Here is a 20,431-nt window from a genome sequence, read left to right on the forward strand (position 1 = left end):
GCCTAGATTTTAATTATTATGACAAAACATACACAAGTAAGACGCGCGAACGCCGGAAGCGAATGCAGCTCGAAAATAACAATAAGAAGAATCGAAAGGAATGAGCAATTGTGGAGAAGTGGGTGGTACAGTGAAATTAGTGAGAACAGGGCCGCCACAAGAAGGCTCCATACCGCTAGCCCCAATTTTGTTTTTGTCTTTTGTAAATTGTTATGTTTGTTTGTTGTGTGTTTTTTTTTTTATAAATGTTTTTTGTCTTTGTAGTTTGTGAAATGTGTTTGGTTTAGGCATGTTGCAGGCTGTTGTGCATTTTAATCAGAGCATTGTCTACATTCCTGCGTTCTTCATGGCCCTTGTTATTTCACTGTAGTGCACTCTGGCGCACTCTGGTGGCTGCACACAGGCAGTGCACGCACACGCACACAATACTGCACACAGACAGACGGACAGACACACAACCCGAGCACGGTTTCATAGTAAGCTCACTTGCACGGAGGCGCACCGAAACCACTTCAGCACTATTTAAACTTTAACTCTACAAGCTCACACACGATGCAGTGTTGTGAGCTTGTAGATCTGCTATTCTCAAAATATTTGAGAATTTTAGCCATGGACCCCCATCTGAAAATGTTTTGTGCCAGGGACCCCCAGAAGAGAACATTTGTTTTAAAAATTCAAAAGTATAAAAACAATGTTCAAATACTGCACAAAAATATCGAATGAACAAGCTCACATCACGGGTGAAAACAGAGACAATAAAGCTCTGTTTTCATCATGTGTATCAGGGGTGCGTGCAGCCATGGGTGGGCCTGGGTAGAAAGCTGGCCCACCCAATAGATTTTGCAAAAAAATATATATATTTTACATTTTTTGATAATAAATCGGCAAAATCAGGCAAAAATAAGAATTAAATAACATAACCCTAACCTAACCCTAAAACCGAAATAAAGTTAACCCCCCCCCCAAAAAAAAGTACCAAAATCCGCGCGAAATCCACTCGCGCGCACACAGGACACATGCATGAGCGCTGCGCGCGTGCATGAGTCAAAATTAATTAGCCCCTGCTCTAAAAAAGCCAGACCCCCGGCCCATAGCCCCCCCAGTCACAATTCTCTGGAGCCGACACAGACTGTGTGGTTAATGTGTGTTTTGTAATAATAATCCAAATCTACAAAGTAACTATAGTAGGCTAACTAAAGTTTTCAAATAATTGTAGTGGAGAAAAAGTATATACTATTTTCCTCTGAGATGTAGTGGAGTAAAAGCAAAAGTATAAAACATCGGAAACACTGTAAAGTAAAAGTACCTCAAGAGTACTTAAGTAAATTGACTTAGTTACTTTCCACCACTGTGTCCCTTCCTTATCCAAGGATCTCTATCCCACTTTAACAAGGCACTTGACCTTCTCCGCCACTCTCCTGTATTCCCTGAGTGACGTAGAAAAAAAAAGTGGGCTGGCAGATCGTGCTAAGTGCAGTATAGTTTAGAACTGCTATCAGTGCTGGCTGAAACATCACTAGTCAACCAGACTTTCAGATGTTAGGTACACTCGTCTCCCTCGGATGTTATTCCAATGCAAATGTTCTTGGCGGAGATTATGATACCGGGGATGTGTACGGATGTGCGATCAGAGAGAGAAACACCACTATAGGACCGCTGCAATTGACCCGATCTTCCAACTTTATTGCCCCGACGGTCTGATCCCCCATTCACCAAAGTTGCAGAGGAAACTTTCTTGAATGACTTGTGCCGCCGCTGCGGATCACATCTGGATTAGAGGTGTAAAGCAGCCGCTCCTCCTGAGCCAAGCGGAGCTCAGAGCTGTCAAAAACCCAGCGCAACTTTTAAATGGACATGATCACCCTTTTCTGTTTGTCTTTTTTCTTTTCCCTCCAACTCTTGAAAATAAGGCGTTTTGAAGAAGGAATATTGTACTTCGTTTGAGTCTTTTTTTGGACTCCTGTCTTTTTGTTATTTATTATTTCGCAAAACCCCACAAATCATCATCACACACCATGGAGCGCTCATTCCACAGACTGACTTGCGTCTTGATAGTAGTCTGTCTTTTGGATAAAAGGTGAGTTGATTATATAATAATAGCTTGAAATGTAGGATGACAATAACGTGAATCATGACTTTGGCTACTTTATAAAACTTCCAAGGTTATTAGCCTTAAAAATCAATTGACTTTTTTTTATATTTTATTAATTCTGGTTACTAAGGTATTGTGATAATTACATTAATATCATTTATTAATGTCATATGATATAATAAGCTATCCCAAGCAAGTGAAATATTATTGGCTATAGCCTAATTTATGGACATACCAGTTTAATTATGGACATTGTCCTCCACTTTGACTAGAACCAACATTTTTCAGACAGCCAAGCTGCAGAGCCTCTGGTCTCTTTGATCTACCAACACAGGCTGCTGTGTATGTTTAAACACAGGGACAACTGATTTATCATTTGTTCCTCTGTCACTACATTTGACATTATCCACAATGATGCCGCCTAAAGCCTAAATCAGTGGCTCTCACAGTGGGTTCCATCCTCAGGGTTCCTTGGGGGGTTCCAAATGGACCTTTACAGGTCTGTAATTCTGAGAGTATACAAATGGAACGAAATGGACCCGCAAGGGCATCCTTGAAATTAAAAAAAAAAGTTTGAGAACCACTGGCCTAAGTTATACTTCTCATATGACCATGAGGCTCACTGACAATATGAACTCAGAAAGTTGTGTGTGTCATAGTACTAGATAGATGGACAGAGATGAAACAGGTCTTTCCTCAAAACAGAGAGCACAACAGGTAGGAACAGAGCCCTGAGAGGAACTACAAAGGAGAGGAGTCTGTTTAAAGTTTAACCGCTTGAGCCCTAGCATCCCTGTTCTGGGGGCAACATTCGGTGAAGAGATTTGGTGTAGAGGGAAAAAAAGAGTACAGATCCAACGCAGGTCAGTTTTTTTTAACTAAAAGAATAGAGGGTTTATAAGTAGTTAATGCCAACCAGAAAGTGAAACTTAATAAGATGTTATGTCACAGTGGCTTATATTTTGATCTACCACTTGGAGATAAATGATCCGTATAGCTACTATTATAAACCTTAGTGACCAGAGTTTTTTTTTGTTGAAATAGCACAAATTGTATTAGCGATTTTTGAAATAATGGTTCTTTGATAAAAAATAGGGTAATGCATAAGCAATATTACAATTAAACTAGTTAAACTTGCAGACCTGCAACAGGTTGTAAAAGTGTGTGTGTGTGTGTGTGTGTGTGTGTGTGTGTGTGTGTGTGTGTGTGTGTGTGTGTGTGTGTGTGTGTGTGTGTGTGTGTGTGTGTGTGTGTGTGTGTGTGTGTTTGGACATGTTCCTGGATGCACGTGTGTGTGTTCAGTCCTGCACAGCTTGTGTTTCACTCGTAATAATGAAAAGAAAGCCAGCGTATCTTTCAGCTGTTGACTTCATCGGTGTAGCCTGTGTTGTTATTGTTTCTCTGTGTAATATAACAGAACGGTGACTAGGCTACTGTCGGCTGAATACAGACTGTTGACACAATTGATCGATCTGCAACAGATGCACCAGTCGATTGCAGTGCATCCTCAATTAGGAGAAAAGCTAAATTATCAGTAGGCAATGTATCAATGGGGAAGGTACTTTATAGGCACGTAAAAATTGCTATTTTGTCAGACTTTTCCCCCTTACATCTGCTGTTGTGACAAGGGTGAATTGAATAACTGGCATCTACAAGTGGGATACCCTAAACATGAAAACTGGAGTGGCCCATACAGTATAATCTCGGTCAGTTTAGTGGACAGATTTCTCTGAAAGCTGGAGATTGAAGAACTGAAATGGCCATTTATTTTGTTTCATCAGGAGACAGAACCTGCAGAAGCTCCATTCAAAAATGTGCACGATACTGACTCCCTTGTCTGAGAACAATGCTTTTACTTCTTTCGTTTCTCGGTTTATACAACCGAACAGAGGTTCATAGGTTATGTTCTCTTCTGGACAGATTTTAGCGCCTTAAAACCTGTGACCCCAAATGACTCTTTGTACTGTCATAAACTCCTCAAAGTCAGTCTTCCATTCAGTGTCGACACCGATTTTGCTCCCTGAAGATATTACAGATGAGAGTCTGGCTCTCTATTTTATCACTTTTGGCAAATTTTGCAACTATACTAAAATAGTTCCAGTGTAAATTATTTGCTTTGACTCTACCCAGGCTATATCAGCCACCATCCGGTGTTCGTAGTGGTATTACAGCAGCAGTACAACTATTATAAGGGAACATAAGATAAATGATTCTGTTTGAAACTAAGCTCCCTTAACCTCTAGATGGGACACACAAAAACAAGACCATAAAACCTTTGAGTTCAGACTTTGAGTGGAGATCCCCTATCCAACGCTGAACCGCCCTGACTGGTCAGAGACAATCGCTGCACTGCAAAATGTGGAGTGTTAATTTAACTCTTACGAGTACGGGTCCATTTTTACAATATCATCAGTAAAATTAACAATCAGGACTTTGCTGTGTGCGACACCAGTGAAAAGTGATGTCATGACTCTGTACACATGGATTCTCTGTCTTTTGCTCCATGCAGGGCAAACTCCAATGAGATATTGGGCTTGAAAATCCCCAACATTGAACCCATCCTGAATGCCAACACAGTGTGCCTGACGCTGCCCGGCCTCACGCGGCGCCAGCTGGAGGTATGCATGCGGAACCCAGATGTGACGGCATCGGCCATCCAGGGAATCCAGATCGCCATCCACGAGTGCCAGCACCAGTTCAGGGGGCATCGCTGGAACTGCTCCAGCTTGGAGACCAGGAACAAAATACCGTACGACAGCGTGGTTTTTAAGAGAGGTTAGTTTCTGATGTGTTTCTGCGCACCATGCAGAGGCAACGCTAGGAAACGTTCCCCCTTTCCCTTGAACATCAAAGGTTTGCAGCAACTCTGTGGTTCCGATTTTGTGACTTCTGTCCTAAAGTGCATTTTTTTATTTCATTTGGTGATGCATAATGGTGAGTCATTTAAATTCACAGAAAGGCATCTGCCATCTTCAAAGGAGGCTGGTGTCTTTAGGAATCTACACAAATTAATATGGGCACATACAGTACATACTGTGTAAACAGAAAAGTAACCCTAATGTATCTAAAAACCCTCTAAGACAAATGCGAACTTTAAGAGTTAGCTATAGTCTTTCTATACAATATTGACATTATATACAATGTCAATTACAGCAGCTAAAAAGATACAAAAAGATGGGAGATATGTCATTTTGAGTTATCCTTTGCACTATACATACAATACATACAGTATAGTCAGGTAATACAATGCCTTAAAAGTGTATTGTTCCACACACAAAGCTCTTCTTACTTTTAACAAGATACCCTGAAGGTAGACAGGTTAACAAGAGGGCAGTGGTCAGAAAGATGGATATCCCATAGAAGCCCAGTAATAAAATACACTCATCCTTCAAATCTAGGAGAGTGATAATCAAAAGACTCCCTGACAATAACGTCGCTCCCCAAATGGTTATCTCCAGTGACAGACAGCAGGCCACTCTTGTATGGCATTTTCCAAACTACTAGCTACTCAATAGGCCGTACAATAGATCAGCTAACTTCAAAAGCAGTTAGTCACCTTTGGATTACTAAACCTAGTACAGATCAGTTTCCCATGAGGCTTTGTAGTGTTCAGAGCTTCTCGCATCAGCCACAATGGATGAAAGAGGATCTTTACTGCTCTGAAGCTTTCAGTCCGACTCATCTGGGGTTATTTACTGTGAAAGACATCTGTTCCTAGCAGCCCGGGCACCTGGATAGATGCACAGGTACAATATGCTTGATACTCTGAGTCCTGGGCTTTCAGTTGGCTTTCAGACAGTTTAACCACATGAACCCTATTCTGGGAATGTCATGATAAGCAAACATTTTGGCGAGAATAGGCGAATGGTCCCTGAAAATAGCAGATCTACAAGCTCACAACGTGTTGCGTCGTGACACGTTGAAAGCTTGTAGATCGGTGAAGAGATTTGCTGTGGAGGGAAACATGGAGGGGGCTAAGGATTTACCTCTCTGGGACCCCGATCAATGAAGTATGGGTTTAAGTGCTTAATCAATCAATTAAGAAAGTGTGTATCTATCAAAAGTCAAATGCTCTGGCATTTAAAGGATTGTCATATCCAATTGAATGTGGCTCATTGTCTGAGGCAAACATTAGATTACATTTTAACTTTAATTTGATTACGCATGGCTTGCCAACAAGATGGCCATCTGGTGACGTAATGCAACGCTACTAAAACATGCACGCTACAGTATGTGCCAGGACTGTCAATCTGCTCCGAACGCATGGTTGCACAACATTGACTTCTATGTTTTCTGCACGAAAGATGAATGCCCTCAACCTCTTATTTTGTGTTCACAATGGGCTGCGCGTCTTTGAAGGCGGTCGCACAGCCTTGGAATTCCCCTTAGCAAGGATAATTGACTGTTTAAATCCATCAGACCTTGATTTCAGGGGTGTCTTCACCATAAACATTCCCCAAACCCACCCTATGCCAGGGAGAGTTCTTTTTTTATGGGCCCTCCAGATTCAAAATAGCAAAATAGCTTCATTTCACCCTGTGACCACGGCAAGAACCTTTAGCCTCGTTGTGACCTTCATTGTGGTTAAGCTTAATACTAATACTGTCACTCTGTCCTACACACCTCTGGTCTGACTTTCACTCGTCACTGACTCATTGAGAAGCTGTTTGTCATTATTAGCCGCGGCAGTAGCTGCTTGTCTGGCATCCTTGTTTTGCCCCGGGTGCAGAAACTCCAAACCATTGATATAAACAACGTCTTTAAATTGGATGATTCACCTATTACATGTTGATGCATTATGCACCACAGTAGTACTGAAATAGATGCAGATTTATGAGCCGCAACCACTGTTGCGTGCAACTGGCTCAGGTAGGCGGTGTTATTCAGCGGGACACTTAAGACAGATGTGGATTAAGTGAAGTCTCACAGATTAATGCAACTTTTCTTTGTAGATCTCTGTAGAAAAATACCCAGGGCTAACTATGTACTACCAGCCAATATGTTTGGTTTGTAAAATGTAAAATGCTGTATTTGGTCCATGCCTCTGCTTTTGATGTCCTCCTCTGGTCATACATTTTTATGGCCAGTGGGAATAATTATGTTTTATCCCTGCTTATGGTCAGACTTATACATAATTAAATACATGCATTTCCTTTTGGGAAAGTATGATGTATGATATATACATTTGATAATATCATAATTTGTCAATCCTAATTTTTAATTGCTTAATGGGTCGGTCGGCCGGTGGATAACCACGGCCTTTCGGGCCCCCGTCACTATGACTCAGACATAACCATATAGTATATAGAGTTCACTATGACTCCGACATAACCATATACAGAGTTCCCACTGCAGCTACACCCAAATATGGCGTGTGTCATGCTGACTGTGACAGCATGACATCAGACCCCAAACATACCGTGTCATCATGACATCAGACTCAAACAAATCATATAAGGATCCATATGAGGAGCTCCACGTCAACCATGACCATATATGGAGGTCTGGGTTGACCATTATGTCCGAATATGGAGTGCATGAAGTAACCTCTTGAGTAACCATGGTGATCCAACGTGGTCAATAGATGATGTGACGTCCCACCGTCAAACGTCAAATGCACATATAGACCCCTTAAGAGACGACGTCACGCTGGTTGCAAGTGTCATTCTGCGCAAGCGTCAAACCCATTCTGCCAGGTCTCGCTAGGGCGCGCAGCACTAGCCAACACACAAGAGGGGGTTGGGGTGTGCTGAAACTAGCGCACCCCGAAACAACAGGCTCAGAATTGATTGCATGAAACAATCACCTGTGCATCCAGTCTCAATGTTGGTAAACAAATAATTGGTCTATAGTAATAGGGAGTCAAATGCCCATAATAGCCCCCGGGCTTATTTTCGCCTGATTTTCAGAAATGTTCAGACACAAAATAATGGACATCGGTTGGATCGGCGGTGCAGCGTAGGTGTGAGGGCCACATATCGGCCAGAACTCTAGATGTGCCGAACATTACATTTAATTTTCTCTTATTCGTTTTTAAAAAGCTAATATACAAGGCATGTTGTGAACTTGTAGATTCACTATACTGTATTCACTATTTGTTGTGCAACAACAAGTATAGGGGCTTAAGAGCTTAAAGGACAACTTTGCCCATTTTCAACCTATCTTAATATAATTGGCCCTCATTATTGCTCATTATGGTGCCATTGTTGTCTACTTGGTCTGCGTGTCAGAGGAAGGCTGTGGACAGGTCAGCAACCTGCCTAGCAATGACATCATCGGTAGGCGGGTTAGGTCATTTGAAACAAGATTTCAAACCTTTTACATTTTTCTTTTTTTCTATTAATGCAAGAACAATCGCTTCCATTTCAGAATTCTAGCTTTCCAGGAAGAGAAAACTCTAGTTTCTATTAGCTTGTAATCCCCATTGATGATGTCATTGGAAGGCAGGTTTCCAAACGGTCCATAATCCACCAATGAGATGCAGAGTGTGTAGACAATAGACATACGTTGTGCCCTCTTGTAATGAGCATTAGTAAGGACCAATTATATGAAGATAAGTGCTCCTGTAACCACAGGGGAGTTGCCATCCCCTGGAACCCAAATTGACACCCCCTGCCTTCTACGAACAGCTTTTGAGCAGGATATCAGATACTCTCCACTTCCATGTTTGTCTGGGCTTCTAATTTTACTACAGCAGACTACTGCTGGATCATCCCTGGCTGTACCACTTATCTCCCCTCTGATGAGTTATGATGATGATGATGAATTGTATGGTCCTGTGTTCATCCCTGCAGTGGTGGAAGAAGTACACTGTACTGTAACAATAATCTAAATCTGGAGAGTAACTAAAGTAACTAAAGTTTTCAAGTAGTTGTAGTGGAGTAAAAATAACAATATTTGCCTCTGAGGTGTAGTAGATATAAGTTATAAATTAACAAAAAAAAAGGAAATACTCAAGATAATACAGTACATGAGTAAATGTACTTAATACTTTCTTTCCACCACTGACTGCATCATCCCTGTTTAGCCCGGATTGAGAACTAGGCTAAAAAGGCAGTCAGACAGGATGTGGAGAGACAGGTGGGAGAAAACTCTCTCTCTCTCTCTCTCTCTCTCTCTCTCACTCTTTCCTTCTCTCTGCCGGTGCCTCTCGCTCTCCCTTGCTAGGCTACTCCGAGAGCTTTTATACTCCCCTTGCCAGTGCGAGTGCTTGTGAATTTGCTCTCAGCACTTTCCCAACTCTTGGCGGCAAAAGCATAAACCAGTTTAGTTGGTTTCTGTAACACAAAGTGACAGTTTCCTTTTAATCTTTCATTCATTTTGCCACTTCCTCTGCCATCAGTTCAGCGGGGCGTGCCGCGGCCAGTAAATTATTTGTTAGATTGATTTGTTCCAGGTCTCCCGGCTGGCCTGCGCTGCAGAGCCGGGCACACAGCGGGGCAAGAGCTGAAACAGCCTTTCCATGTCTGTGGCTCTGGGCTGCACCTAAGTGCCATCCCTCCCTCTTCCCCCATGTTGCCAATACACACACACACACACACATACAGTGCACGCACCTACACACGCACGCACGCACGCACACACGCACACACACCAAGCGTGCACACACACACACACACACACACACACACACACACACACACACACACATGCGCGTACACACGCACATGCGCGTACACACGCACAAATACACACACACACACACACACACACACACACACACACACACACAGCTCGTGCACATACCTCCCCTATGGAACTATGGGAAGAAGGACGGAGAGAGGGTGTGTGTGTGTGTGTGTGTGTGTGTGTGTGTGTGTGTGTGTGTGTGTGTGTGTGTGTGTGTGTGTGTGTGTGTGTGTGTGTGTGTGTGTGTGTGTGTGTGTGTGTGTGTGTGTGTGTGTGTGTGTGTGTGTGTGTGTGTGTGCGCGCGTGTGTGTGCGCGCGCGCCAGTGTAACAAATATTATTGTGTTAGTTTGCTTACATGTTATGTGTCCATCTCTCTGTGCATATCCATCCATTTGTTTCATTTTGTTGCCTTCCTACAACTAGCCTATAATTGTCCACAATGATATGCCTTGGACAATTGGATGGATATAAGCATATTCTGCAATGCCAGAAAGGCACCTGATCTTAAAAAGAAAGAAAGTAAAGAAATCTTGATTCCAAATCCTGAGATGTAAACACTTTACAATCTCCACAGTACACTGTATGTACACTGACATACTGTAGGGTATATCAGTAAAATATGGAGGTGCCCATAGGGCCAATCCATTGTGGTTTAGAAATCGATTTTTGACAGCATTGTTTAGTTGTTCGTCATGGATCAGTTCGGTTCAGTTCTGTTTTGTTCTGCATTTTGTTGAATTCACCAAGGAACAAAAAACACAAGGAAGAAAGCAAGCCTTGAGTTCAGGAACTCTTGCCTCGTTCCTCCTTAAAGGGTTAGTTCAGATTTTTGGACTTAAAGCTGTGGAAATGAGCACAACTTGGGCAACTAAGACGTGTGGTTAAGTTCTGGGAGCTGATGGTAGCCTACTGTATGTGTTGCACTCCACCTCAGCAATTCGTCTCCGAGGGGTCTAGTCAGTGCATTGAAAAGGGGATAGATAGACACCTGTGTCCTCGGCTGATAGACAGTAAGCCACTCATACCTATTTACAGTACTTACTTACCTACTTATAGTTCCTCTCTGATGGACCACAAACACAACTGGAATGAATTAACCCATTCAATCCGGGAACGCATTTGTGTCATTTTAGATTTGAGCTATGACCATTATTTTATACTTTGGCTTTTCAAATATAGCAGATATACAAACTGAGCTTGAACAGAGCTTGTAGATCTGCTATTTATCGTGAATTTTCAAATCTTTGAATATTTATATTTTTAAAGCGAACATTAGTAACTAAAATGTCTGCTTCTGGAGGTCCCTGGAACAAAATATTTTACAAATGTTTGCTTTAAAAAATATATATATTCAAAGATTTCCACACATTTTCACTCTGTGCAGCGCTATGAGCTTGTATATTTGCTATTTTTGAATAGCCAAATAAATCGAAACTGACAGAGATGCGTCCGAGGATTGAATGGGTTAACGGAGAGAGACAGTCTACACTTTGTGCCTTGTGTGTCGCCACAAATGTCAAAATCTATATAGTGGGAGGGGTCTAATGTTCATCACTCAAAGCGGAGCCACATTGAGTATGAAACAGTTACATCCACAGAGAACTTGTTCGGGTTTCAGAAAGCTGAAAAAAGCTCAACTTCATTTGAAGTACGCTGCCAGCTTTTAGTGACAGCGGTGATACTGGCAGCTGCCAGAGCAAAATGCCATGAGAGTGCAGTTGCAGCAACAATTTTCTGCTTCATCCAACTTTTCTTTGTAATCAAAGGTTTACAAAAGTGCAGCAAGCCAATAACATGTCTATCATGTCATGCCGTGGGGCTATTCTTAGAAATAAAATAAATACAAAATATATAAAGTTTTTTATTAAGATATAAACAAGGAAATAACATCAGGCTTCGCTAAAAAAGAGAAATAGAAGTTAATGGCATTTTATTTGACTCCCTACGAGCAGCCCGAATAATTTCCCCTGCAAGCAGTGGGCTATAAAATCTTAAGTGGTTTCTTTTCATGTGTTCTTTACAAGTTTCCATTATAATCCTCACTATTTTCAACACCAGTAAGTGATTGCCAGTAGGGCTGCCTTTATAGAACCTGAGGGTTCCATGCTTACACGCGGTAAGCTGAGCCACCAACAGCAAACACCAAGGGAAATTCTAAAGGGTACAAGTGTAAGTGCTGCTGCACTTTGTCCTGCAATATTTAGGGATTACACAGAAGATATGAAGGAGGTTTACGTTCAGAGGAATAAGATTGAAGTGCACTGAGCAAAGGGAAAGCATGCGTACGTCCATGAAGAGAGAGGAGGCAGCCCCAGGAGGAAGTTGGTGGAGAGAGAGACGGAGAAAGAGAGGCGGCATTGATAATTAACCCATTCATTCCGGGAACGCATCTGTAACATTTTAAGATTTCTTTGGCTATTCAAAAAATAGCACTATACAAGCTCATAGAGCATCGCAGTTCCCGCCCACTTCCTGGTTTTTCCTGGTGCCGGAAGAAAAAACTCAATGCATTTTTCCCATTGACATTTCCAAAAATATTTATATCAATTAATTTAAGCCTAGAATCAAGCCATCCAGGGTCCTGGTGAATCATGACCATAAAACGTTTTTTTCTGTGATTTTATTTTATTTTATATTTAATTATATGATATACTATATTTAATAAATACCCTTTGTTTTGCCGTTTTCAACAAAAAAAAATCACAGAATCAAACATTTTATGGTCATGATGATGGTCATGTTTTATTGGCTTGATTCTAGGCTTAAATTAATTGATATAAATATTTTTGGAAATGTCAATGGGAAAAATGCATTGAGTATTTTGCGGTGGAACCCGGAAGGGGCGGGAACTGCGATGCTCTATAGCGCGGCACAGTGTGCTGCGCAACGAGCTTGTAGATCTGCTATTTTTTGAAAAATCGTGAAACGTGTGCAAATCTTTGAATATATATATTTTTTACAGCAAACATTTTTAACTCAAATCTTTGCTTCTGGGGGGGGGGCCCTGGAACAACATATTTTTAGATGGGGGTCCGTGGCCAAATACATATAATTTTGGGGGTCCTTGACATGAAAAAGTTTGAGAACCACTGATTATAGCAACATACCGTAGTTTTTTTTCAAAAAGCTCTTAGGATTTAGAAGACATGTAGAATCCCCAGAAGCAAAGATTTGAGTTACTAATGTTCGCTTGAAAAAACACATATTCAAAGATTTGCACCCATTTTCATGATTTTCCAAAAAAATTGCAGATCTACAAGCTCATTATGAGCTTGTAGATCTGCTATTTTTGATTAGCCGAAAGTGACAGATGCTTTCCCGCGGCTTAATGGGTTAAAGATAGTTCCTAGAGTTGTTCTCATTACTTGCCTCTGCAACAGTATCAACAGATATGTGTCAGGTGGAAACCGTGATATGTCCAAAACCGTTACTTTTCAGGAAAAGTGTTCCAAAGGATCCAATGTAGTCATTATTTACTCATAAGCCCTTGTTAACACTTTTCATTGGTAAAATGTATTTTTAAACCTACAGACTTAACCACTTTCACTTTCACTATCAAATGCTTTCCAAAATAGCAAAGAAATTGCAGATCTACAAGTTCAGAATGTGCCATAATGCGATGCATTGTGAGCTGGTAAACCGTCTATTTTCGTTACTTTTGCAACAAAGTAGTGCATTAATTTATGGAAAAACATCAAACGTTGAATTATGGAGATTACAAGCTTTCTGCCCAAACAGTGGCAGCCATGTTATGTTAGACAGACTGGAGAGGGAGCAGGGATCAAATGACAAATGATACAGGCTCATTACATGCACCTTAACTTAACGTACTTAACTATTGCCTTTAGAAGCGGCGGTTTTTCAAAGGATAAAAAAGGTGGGGGTTGGAGGCTGCACGTAATTATCCTCTTCATCTTTACACATGTATATTGCATGTTATTCGCTCCTAAAACCTCCATTATATATAATGGCACGATGAGGAAAGAGAAAAGGGTCAGCCCCAGAGCGGATTACATGACAGATCAAATGCTATAGCCATCTGATGCAAGTTAGCAAAGCAGCCTATGACTCAGCCAGCGGGTCAGTCAGCCAGCCAGCGGTACTGAAGCTAGTCAGCCTGCAGTAGCTAGCCATGTTAATGGTTTACAGGTTGGATAAAAGAGCTGAGGAAAATGGTTTGAGGCTTTAACCCATCGGTGTCACTTTAGATTTCTTTGGCTATTCAAAAATAGCAGATACACTCAGCTCATATACTCTCAGCTCACGAGTGCCCCGCTATGAGCTTGTAGATCTGCTATTTTTGAAAAATAAATCGTGAAAATGTGTGCAAATCTTTGAATATGTATACCTTTTTAACTCAAATATTTGCTTCTGGGGGTCCCTGGAACAAAATATTTTGAGATGGGGGGGTCTGTGGGCAAATACATATCATTTTGGGGGTCCTTGACATGCAAAACGTTTGAGAACCACTGATATTATAGCAACATACGTTTTTTTGTTTTTTTTGTTTAACTGTTAGGATTTAGAAGACATTTGTAGAATCCCCAGAAGCAAAGATTTGAGTTAAAATGTTTGCTTTAAAAACATAATATTCAAAGATTTGCACAGATTTATAGATTTGTATATCTTCTATTTTTGAATAGCCACAGTATACAATAATGGTTTAAGAAGTGGTTACACAGATGTGTTCCCGGATTGAATGGGTTAAGGCAGGGCATTAACTGTACAGCACTGACGATTCAGAGGGAGACAGAGACAGAGAGAGAGAGAGAGAGAGAGAGAGAGAGAGAGAGAGAGAGAGGATGATAGGGACGGATGACTGGAAAACGTTAGAGAGGGAGAGTAAGGGAAGGTGGCATAGGGGCATGGTCAAACCGTCACGCATCCCCAAATACAGAGTGTTGATTTAACTTTTTTAAGTTCTTTGTCTCACTGTATCAAGGTCTGTTTTTATGCTCATTAAGTATTTTTCTATATTTCTAAATTGAGTTAGCTCAGGATTTTGTAGTGTAGGGGTAACACGATGAGCTACAATGGCATCTGGCATCCACTGTACAATCTGCATTTCTCATGTACATTCTTGTAGCTGTTGAATTATACAATTGGATTATACCTTCATCCACACAAATGTACTAGTAGCGCTAATATGGCACTGGTTCAACGTGGGGTCCGGGGAACCCCGGGGGTCCTTAGGGGGGTTCCAAGGGGTCCCCAGCAACATTTTTGATGGTCAGGAACCAATGGACCCCCTACGATTCTGTAACTTTGAGAGTGTACATATGGAACCAAATTGTACACTCTCAGAGTTAATGAAGATTTTACAGTGTAGATTGGGGGGAGCAGAGAAAAAAAAGATTTGTATCAAATGGGGGTCCGTGGCGTAATAATGCATATCAAACTGGGGGTTCTTGAAATGAAAGAGGCTGAGAATCACTGCTGTGTGTGCATGACTGCTGCAACACTTCTACGTCGCTGCTCTGTTCTCTCAAGAGGAATTGTCTGGAAACCACTGTGGTGCGAATGCGAGATTGATGAAGTGAGTGTGTGTGTGTGTGTGTGTGTGTGTGTGTGTGTGTGTGTGTGTGTGTGTGTGTGTGTGTGTGTGTGTGTGTGTGTGTGTGTGTGTGTGTGTGTGTGTGTGTGTGTGTGTGTGTGTGTGTGTGTGTGTGTGTGTGTGGGGGGGGGGTGTTCTTGGCCTGTACATACACGATTACATAAATACGGTACAATCACAGCCGCGAGACAAGTCGGCTGGTCTGATATATAGGCCGGACAGACAGAAGGTGACCCAGCCCTGTTTCTTTATTAGCAGTGTGTCAGTGTGTCCTCTCTTAGGGGAGTGCTGCTCACTTTCAGCTGGCCCACCGGGACACGGTATGCAAGTGTTTGGAACACTTAAATGCTATTGTCCCAGATGTTACTCTTGTTTTTATAAGACATGTGACGTGCGTGCGTGTGTGTGTGTGTGTGTGGGGGGGTGGGTGTGTGTGTACACTGTGCATGTACTCTTAAGTCTAATTGCACCCTGGTGTCGCTCAACAAAAATAGCCGATCTACAAGCTAGATCGGCTATCTTTGTGCAATTTCTCAGCTATCTTTGTGCAATTTCTCTTTTGGGTCTTGAGCTAAAAAGTTTGGGAACCACTGGTCAAGGACTTTCCAACATTGAGATTGCATCGGACTCAAAAATCTGGCATCGGTCTGGCTTTATTCATGAACGCTGGTTCAATTCTTATGTCAGTTTGTTATTTGTAAAGCAACAGTGGAGCAGTATAAAAGAGGGAGCATTTGTAGTGATCCCCCCAGGGATCACTACAAATCCTCTGCATTGACCCAGCAGTATGTACCTCTCAGTATAGACCTCTCCTGTGGGGAAAATTCTTTTTAATTTATAACCAGCTGATGGCTGCTCAGATGGTCACGATGAGCACTGGGAGGACCTGTTAGCGCTTAAGCGTCTTGCTCAGGTACACTTTGACACTTGAATTGGGTGAGCCAGGTGACCTTCTGTTTACCAGACGGCCTCTACCCACTAAGCAATAGCCGCCCCAATGTTTTTTGTTTATTTTAAAGATATTTTTTTAGGTTTTCTGCCTTTATTGATAGCACAGGAGGTAGACAGGAAACAGGGATAGAGAGATGTCGAGTGACAGGCAGCAAAGGATCGGGATTCGAACCCGCAACGCGCTGTCAGTATAGGCTCTAATGCAGCCTATACTATATGTGGTATGCACCTGGACCGCTAGGCCAGCGCGTGTTTTATTATGTTTTCTTTTAGAGCAAACATTTTTAAGTAACATCCCCTGCCGGTGCACATTTTATAATAATGACAACCCCTCTTCCTCTTCCTCTTGTCTCCTGTGACCCGCCCACCAAGGTTTCCGAGAGAGCGCCTTTGCGTACGCCATCGCGGCGGCGGGCGTGGTCCACGCGGTGGCCAACGCCTGCTCCATGGGCAAGCTGAAGGCGTGCGGCTGCGACGAGAATCGCCGCGGCGACGAGGAGGCGTTCCGCATCAAGCTGCATCGCCTGCAGGTGGAGGCCATCCACCGGGGGAAGGGCATGGTGCACGGGGTCATGGAGCACTTCCCCGCCGACCTGCCGGGACCCCAGGACTCCTGGGAGTGGGGCGGCTGCAGCCCCGACGTGGAGTTCGGGGAGAAGTTTTCACGGGACTTCTTGGATGCCCGCGAGACCAACAAGGACATCCACGCCCGCATGAGGCTGCATAATAACAAAGTCGGGAGGCAGGTGAGTGCGGACGGGAGAGGAGGGGTAGAATCTGTGTGGGGGGCGAGGGCACATGTTTAATTACAAAATTAAGTCTACACACTGGTGATGCTGAAAAAGCTCTGTTGCATTTTTTATGCGTCGTCAACGTTCTTCATCAGGACATATACTAACATATTTAATTAACCTCATTAACTCTGCTGTCCCTACCTGACCAAAGTAGCCAATCTAGTAGAAAAATATCCACTCTATAAGATCGCATATTTTCACTATTTGTGATAAATTGGTAGCTCCAGTATATAGGGCTTCAGTGGTTAAGAATTTAAGAATGATATTTGATCATGCAAATGCTATCTGTATCATTTCCAAGAGAAAACTGTGACTCATTTTGAGTGAAGTGTTCTTTTGTTTAAGCCTCAGGCAGGGGGAACATCTAAAGTCATCATTAGCAAATAAGTTACAGAGTCCATTATTGGATAAAGTCTGTAATGGGAAAAAAGCATATTTCCACCTGGTCTGTCTGTCTGTCTGTCTGTCTATATGCAATATGACAGACATTCTACTAATATACTCTACAGTATACAGCAGAGAATAGATGTACTGAAGATAAGATGTTTCCCCATCTTTCATTCTTGATACACTGCACTCCCACTGCACCGTTCACTGTTCTGCTTCTCTCTCCCAAGGAGAAATGTTTGGAACATTTTGCTGTACGAGTGGAAGATAGATGTAGGTTCATGTCACAGTGTTGTACAATGACCATCACTGTAGACTAGAGGGAACAATATATTTACTTGTAAAGCAGGTGGAGAGTGTGGGTGAGTTCAGGGCCTGTGGGCCAATGCTCACGTCATAATGAGCAACACGGTCACTTTATTGGCTCAATCCACACCGGCCTGTCATTATTACATCCTGATTTAATGTGTTTGGCCTGTGTGTGTACAAGAGTGAATTGGGAATCCGTGCTTGTGTGTGTGTGTGTGTGTGTGTGTGTGTGTGTGTGTGTGTGTGTGTGCGTGTGCGTGTGCGTGTGTGCGTGTGTGTGCGTGTGTGAGGGGGGTCTGTCTAAGCTCCCCAGGCTGTTACCATTTCTTACTTGACAGTTGAAGCATTGCAGAATAACAACAGAATGAGTCCTTTATGTTATATGAGCATTATTAGAATCCAAACATGAGTTAATTTGGCTGCACTGATCCATGTTACCAGTACTTTAAAACGTTGAGAGGGCAGCCAGTGCAGGAGGGGTTGCATCTTAATGTCTGCTGAGTCACTCTTGATGCAGTGCCTGGATATACATACACAGTATGTACATCTAATCTCACCCAATCTTTGAATCCCCTGCTTTAAATGGAGATGAGTTTGTTGCAGAGGTCACCATAGCTCTTGTCCAATCAAGCGTCTTGTTGCTGGCTATTTATGCATGCTCAATTTCATCTACTTAACAGCTCAGAGAGAGCTCTCACCCCTTTGCCCTCGCCACTGTTCTCCACTGTTCTCCAATATGTTCCACTGTTCTCCATTATGTTACACTATGTTCCACTGTTCTCCGCTGTTCTCCACTGTTCTCCATTATGTTCCACTGTTCTCCACTGTTCTCAACTATGTTCCACTGTTCTCCATTGTTCTCCACTGTTCTCCACTGTTCTCCACTGTTCTACATTATGTTTTTCCAACAGCAGCAAACAACTAGTAGCGACATTTTTACCTTGTACCACTGGAATTCTATTTAAAGTCACCCTTTTTAAACCTGTAATGCCTGTAATGTCCCTTTGGCAGTGGTTTGTGACAAAATTATTAAATGAACTTATTATGAACTTACACTAACGAATAATTGGCAGTAGAAGGGTCCATTTGGCTACATTTGTACCCTCTCAGAGTTAAATTAATACAGAGGATTTTACTGTGTAGGCTGTTTACCCCCTTGGGCAATGGAAGAGAAAGATGTAAATGACAGTGATAAGCCCTGATGGCTTCCAGCACTGTGGTGGAACACAGACTGTAAATTGCTCATTGTTCACTGCTTCCTCCTGTGTAATTTGGGCCTGTATCTGTCCATCAGTTTACTTCTGGTTTCCTTGATTATGCAGACAAAACACAAATGTAGAGCCCAAGCTCAGCAGCAACATATCCCAGCAGAAATAGCAGCGGCTTAGCAGTACTATAGCGGCAGTCCTAGTACCAGCAGTAGTCATAGTACTAGCAGTTGTATTAGTACTGTAGCAACAGGGCTTCGCAGCCAGTTTGTCTGTGGCAGTGCATGACCTGCCAGCCTCATTCTCCTGGATGCTATATTCTCACTCACCCTTGGGTAACCCCCCTCCCCATACATAATGCTTGTTGGTAACATGCTCGTTCTGGTTGATGTTTAGAACTGCTCGCAGTCATCCAGGGACTTATGAAGGGCAGGCTTCAGGGTCCAGCATTCACAGCCACATACAGTAAGAGATCGGACTCTACAGTCACAGAGAAGGAGCTGAACTTGAGTTCCACTCTGCCAGGGGAGATTGTGCTTCCACACGCTGGTCATGGTGTTCTGAACCCTCCATCCATTCCTCACTTTAACGTCTTGCTCCAATGAGTTGACCCACGAGCCCACGTATTTGAAGTCACCGACTTCTTTCATTGCAGTGCCTCCTGTTGTCATTAGAAGTGGATGGTGATAAGCTAGTTTTTTTTTTTTTCAAAGCCTGCCTTGGCACCCTCTGTCTCCTCTCTGGCCAAGAGCTCCTGTGGGTCAGATAGCAGGCAGATGTCATCTGCATAGTCTAGGTCTAGGACTACATGCAGTCCAAGATTCTACTACAGTCCTAGATATAGTAATAATAGTAGTAGTAGTAGTACCAGCAGTAGTTGGTACTGTACATAGATTCCAAGGAACATGGTTGATGGTTAATGGAGATACATCAATCTTTGATGGGTGATTAGAAGTTTGAGATGAGGATGGAGGGAGGTATTCTTCTGTCAGTTGAAGTGTGATGACACATACTGTATCAATAAGCCTAAAGAATAACAAAGCGTTGCTCATTTGGACTGTTTATGGCAGGCGTTACCTCAATGACACGCTGATATATGATGTTAAACGATTCTCTGTCATAAAAAGCTGAATTGACTGAACGTTGGCAGAGCTGGACTCCTTTTGATCAACTGTTTCTGACAGAATTTGTGCGATGTCAAAGAGAGTTTCATGGTGCAGGCCACTTCTCTCCGCTGGTTTTGCCAAGAATTAGCGCTTGGCACCAGTGGCTGATTATGTGTGAGAAGAAAACACATTAGCCAGTGTGGGATGTGTCTTGAAACTGTCAGGCTTTGACGTACAAGACAAGACATGGAAAGCAACATCAATAGTAGATGTGATGTGAGTTGAAACAAAAACTTCCAGAACAAGTTTATTTAGTGGCTACTGTGCTACAGGAAACATTCGGATCTCGTGCAAGTTCCAGAGAATATGCGTTGATATGATGCTTATATGAAGGCTAATG

General features: G+C 42.5%; 1 protein-coding gene across 3 annotated transcripts in view; it reads left to right on the forward strand.

The window, feature by feature from the left end:
* The first annotated feature begins 1,506 nt into the window (after positions 1-1,506).
* Positions 1,507-20,431, forward strand: part of wnt10a (wingless-type MMTV integration site family, member 10a) — a 39,497-nt gene continuing 20,572 nt past the window's right edge. For all 3 annotated transcript variants that reach the window (XR_013932030.1, XR_013932031.1, XM_080412797.1), the window contains exons 1-3: positions 1,507-2,077; positions 4,602-4,867; positions 16,600-16,973. Coding sequence is in view for 1 of the 3 variants with exons in the window: in XM_080412797.1 (XP_080268923.1) it covers positions 2,016-2,077; positions 4,602-4,867; positions 16,600-16,973 (702 nt within the window). In the remaining 2 variants the exon portion in view is untranslated. The remainder of the gene's footprint in view (positions 2,078-4,601; positions 4,868-16,599; positions 16,974-20,431) is intronic.

This window comes from Gymnoscopelus braueri, assembly GCF_963280865.1.
Source record: "Gymnoscopelus braueri genome assembly, chromosome: 18".
In the NCBI taxonomy this organism is placed as follows: Eukaryota; Metazoa; Chordata; class Actinopteri; order Myctophiformes; family Myctophidae; genus Gymnoscopelus; species Gymnoscopelus braueri.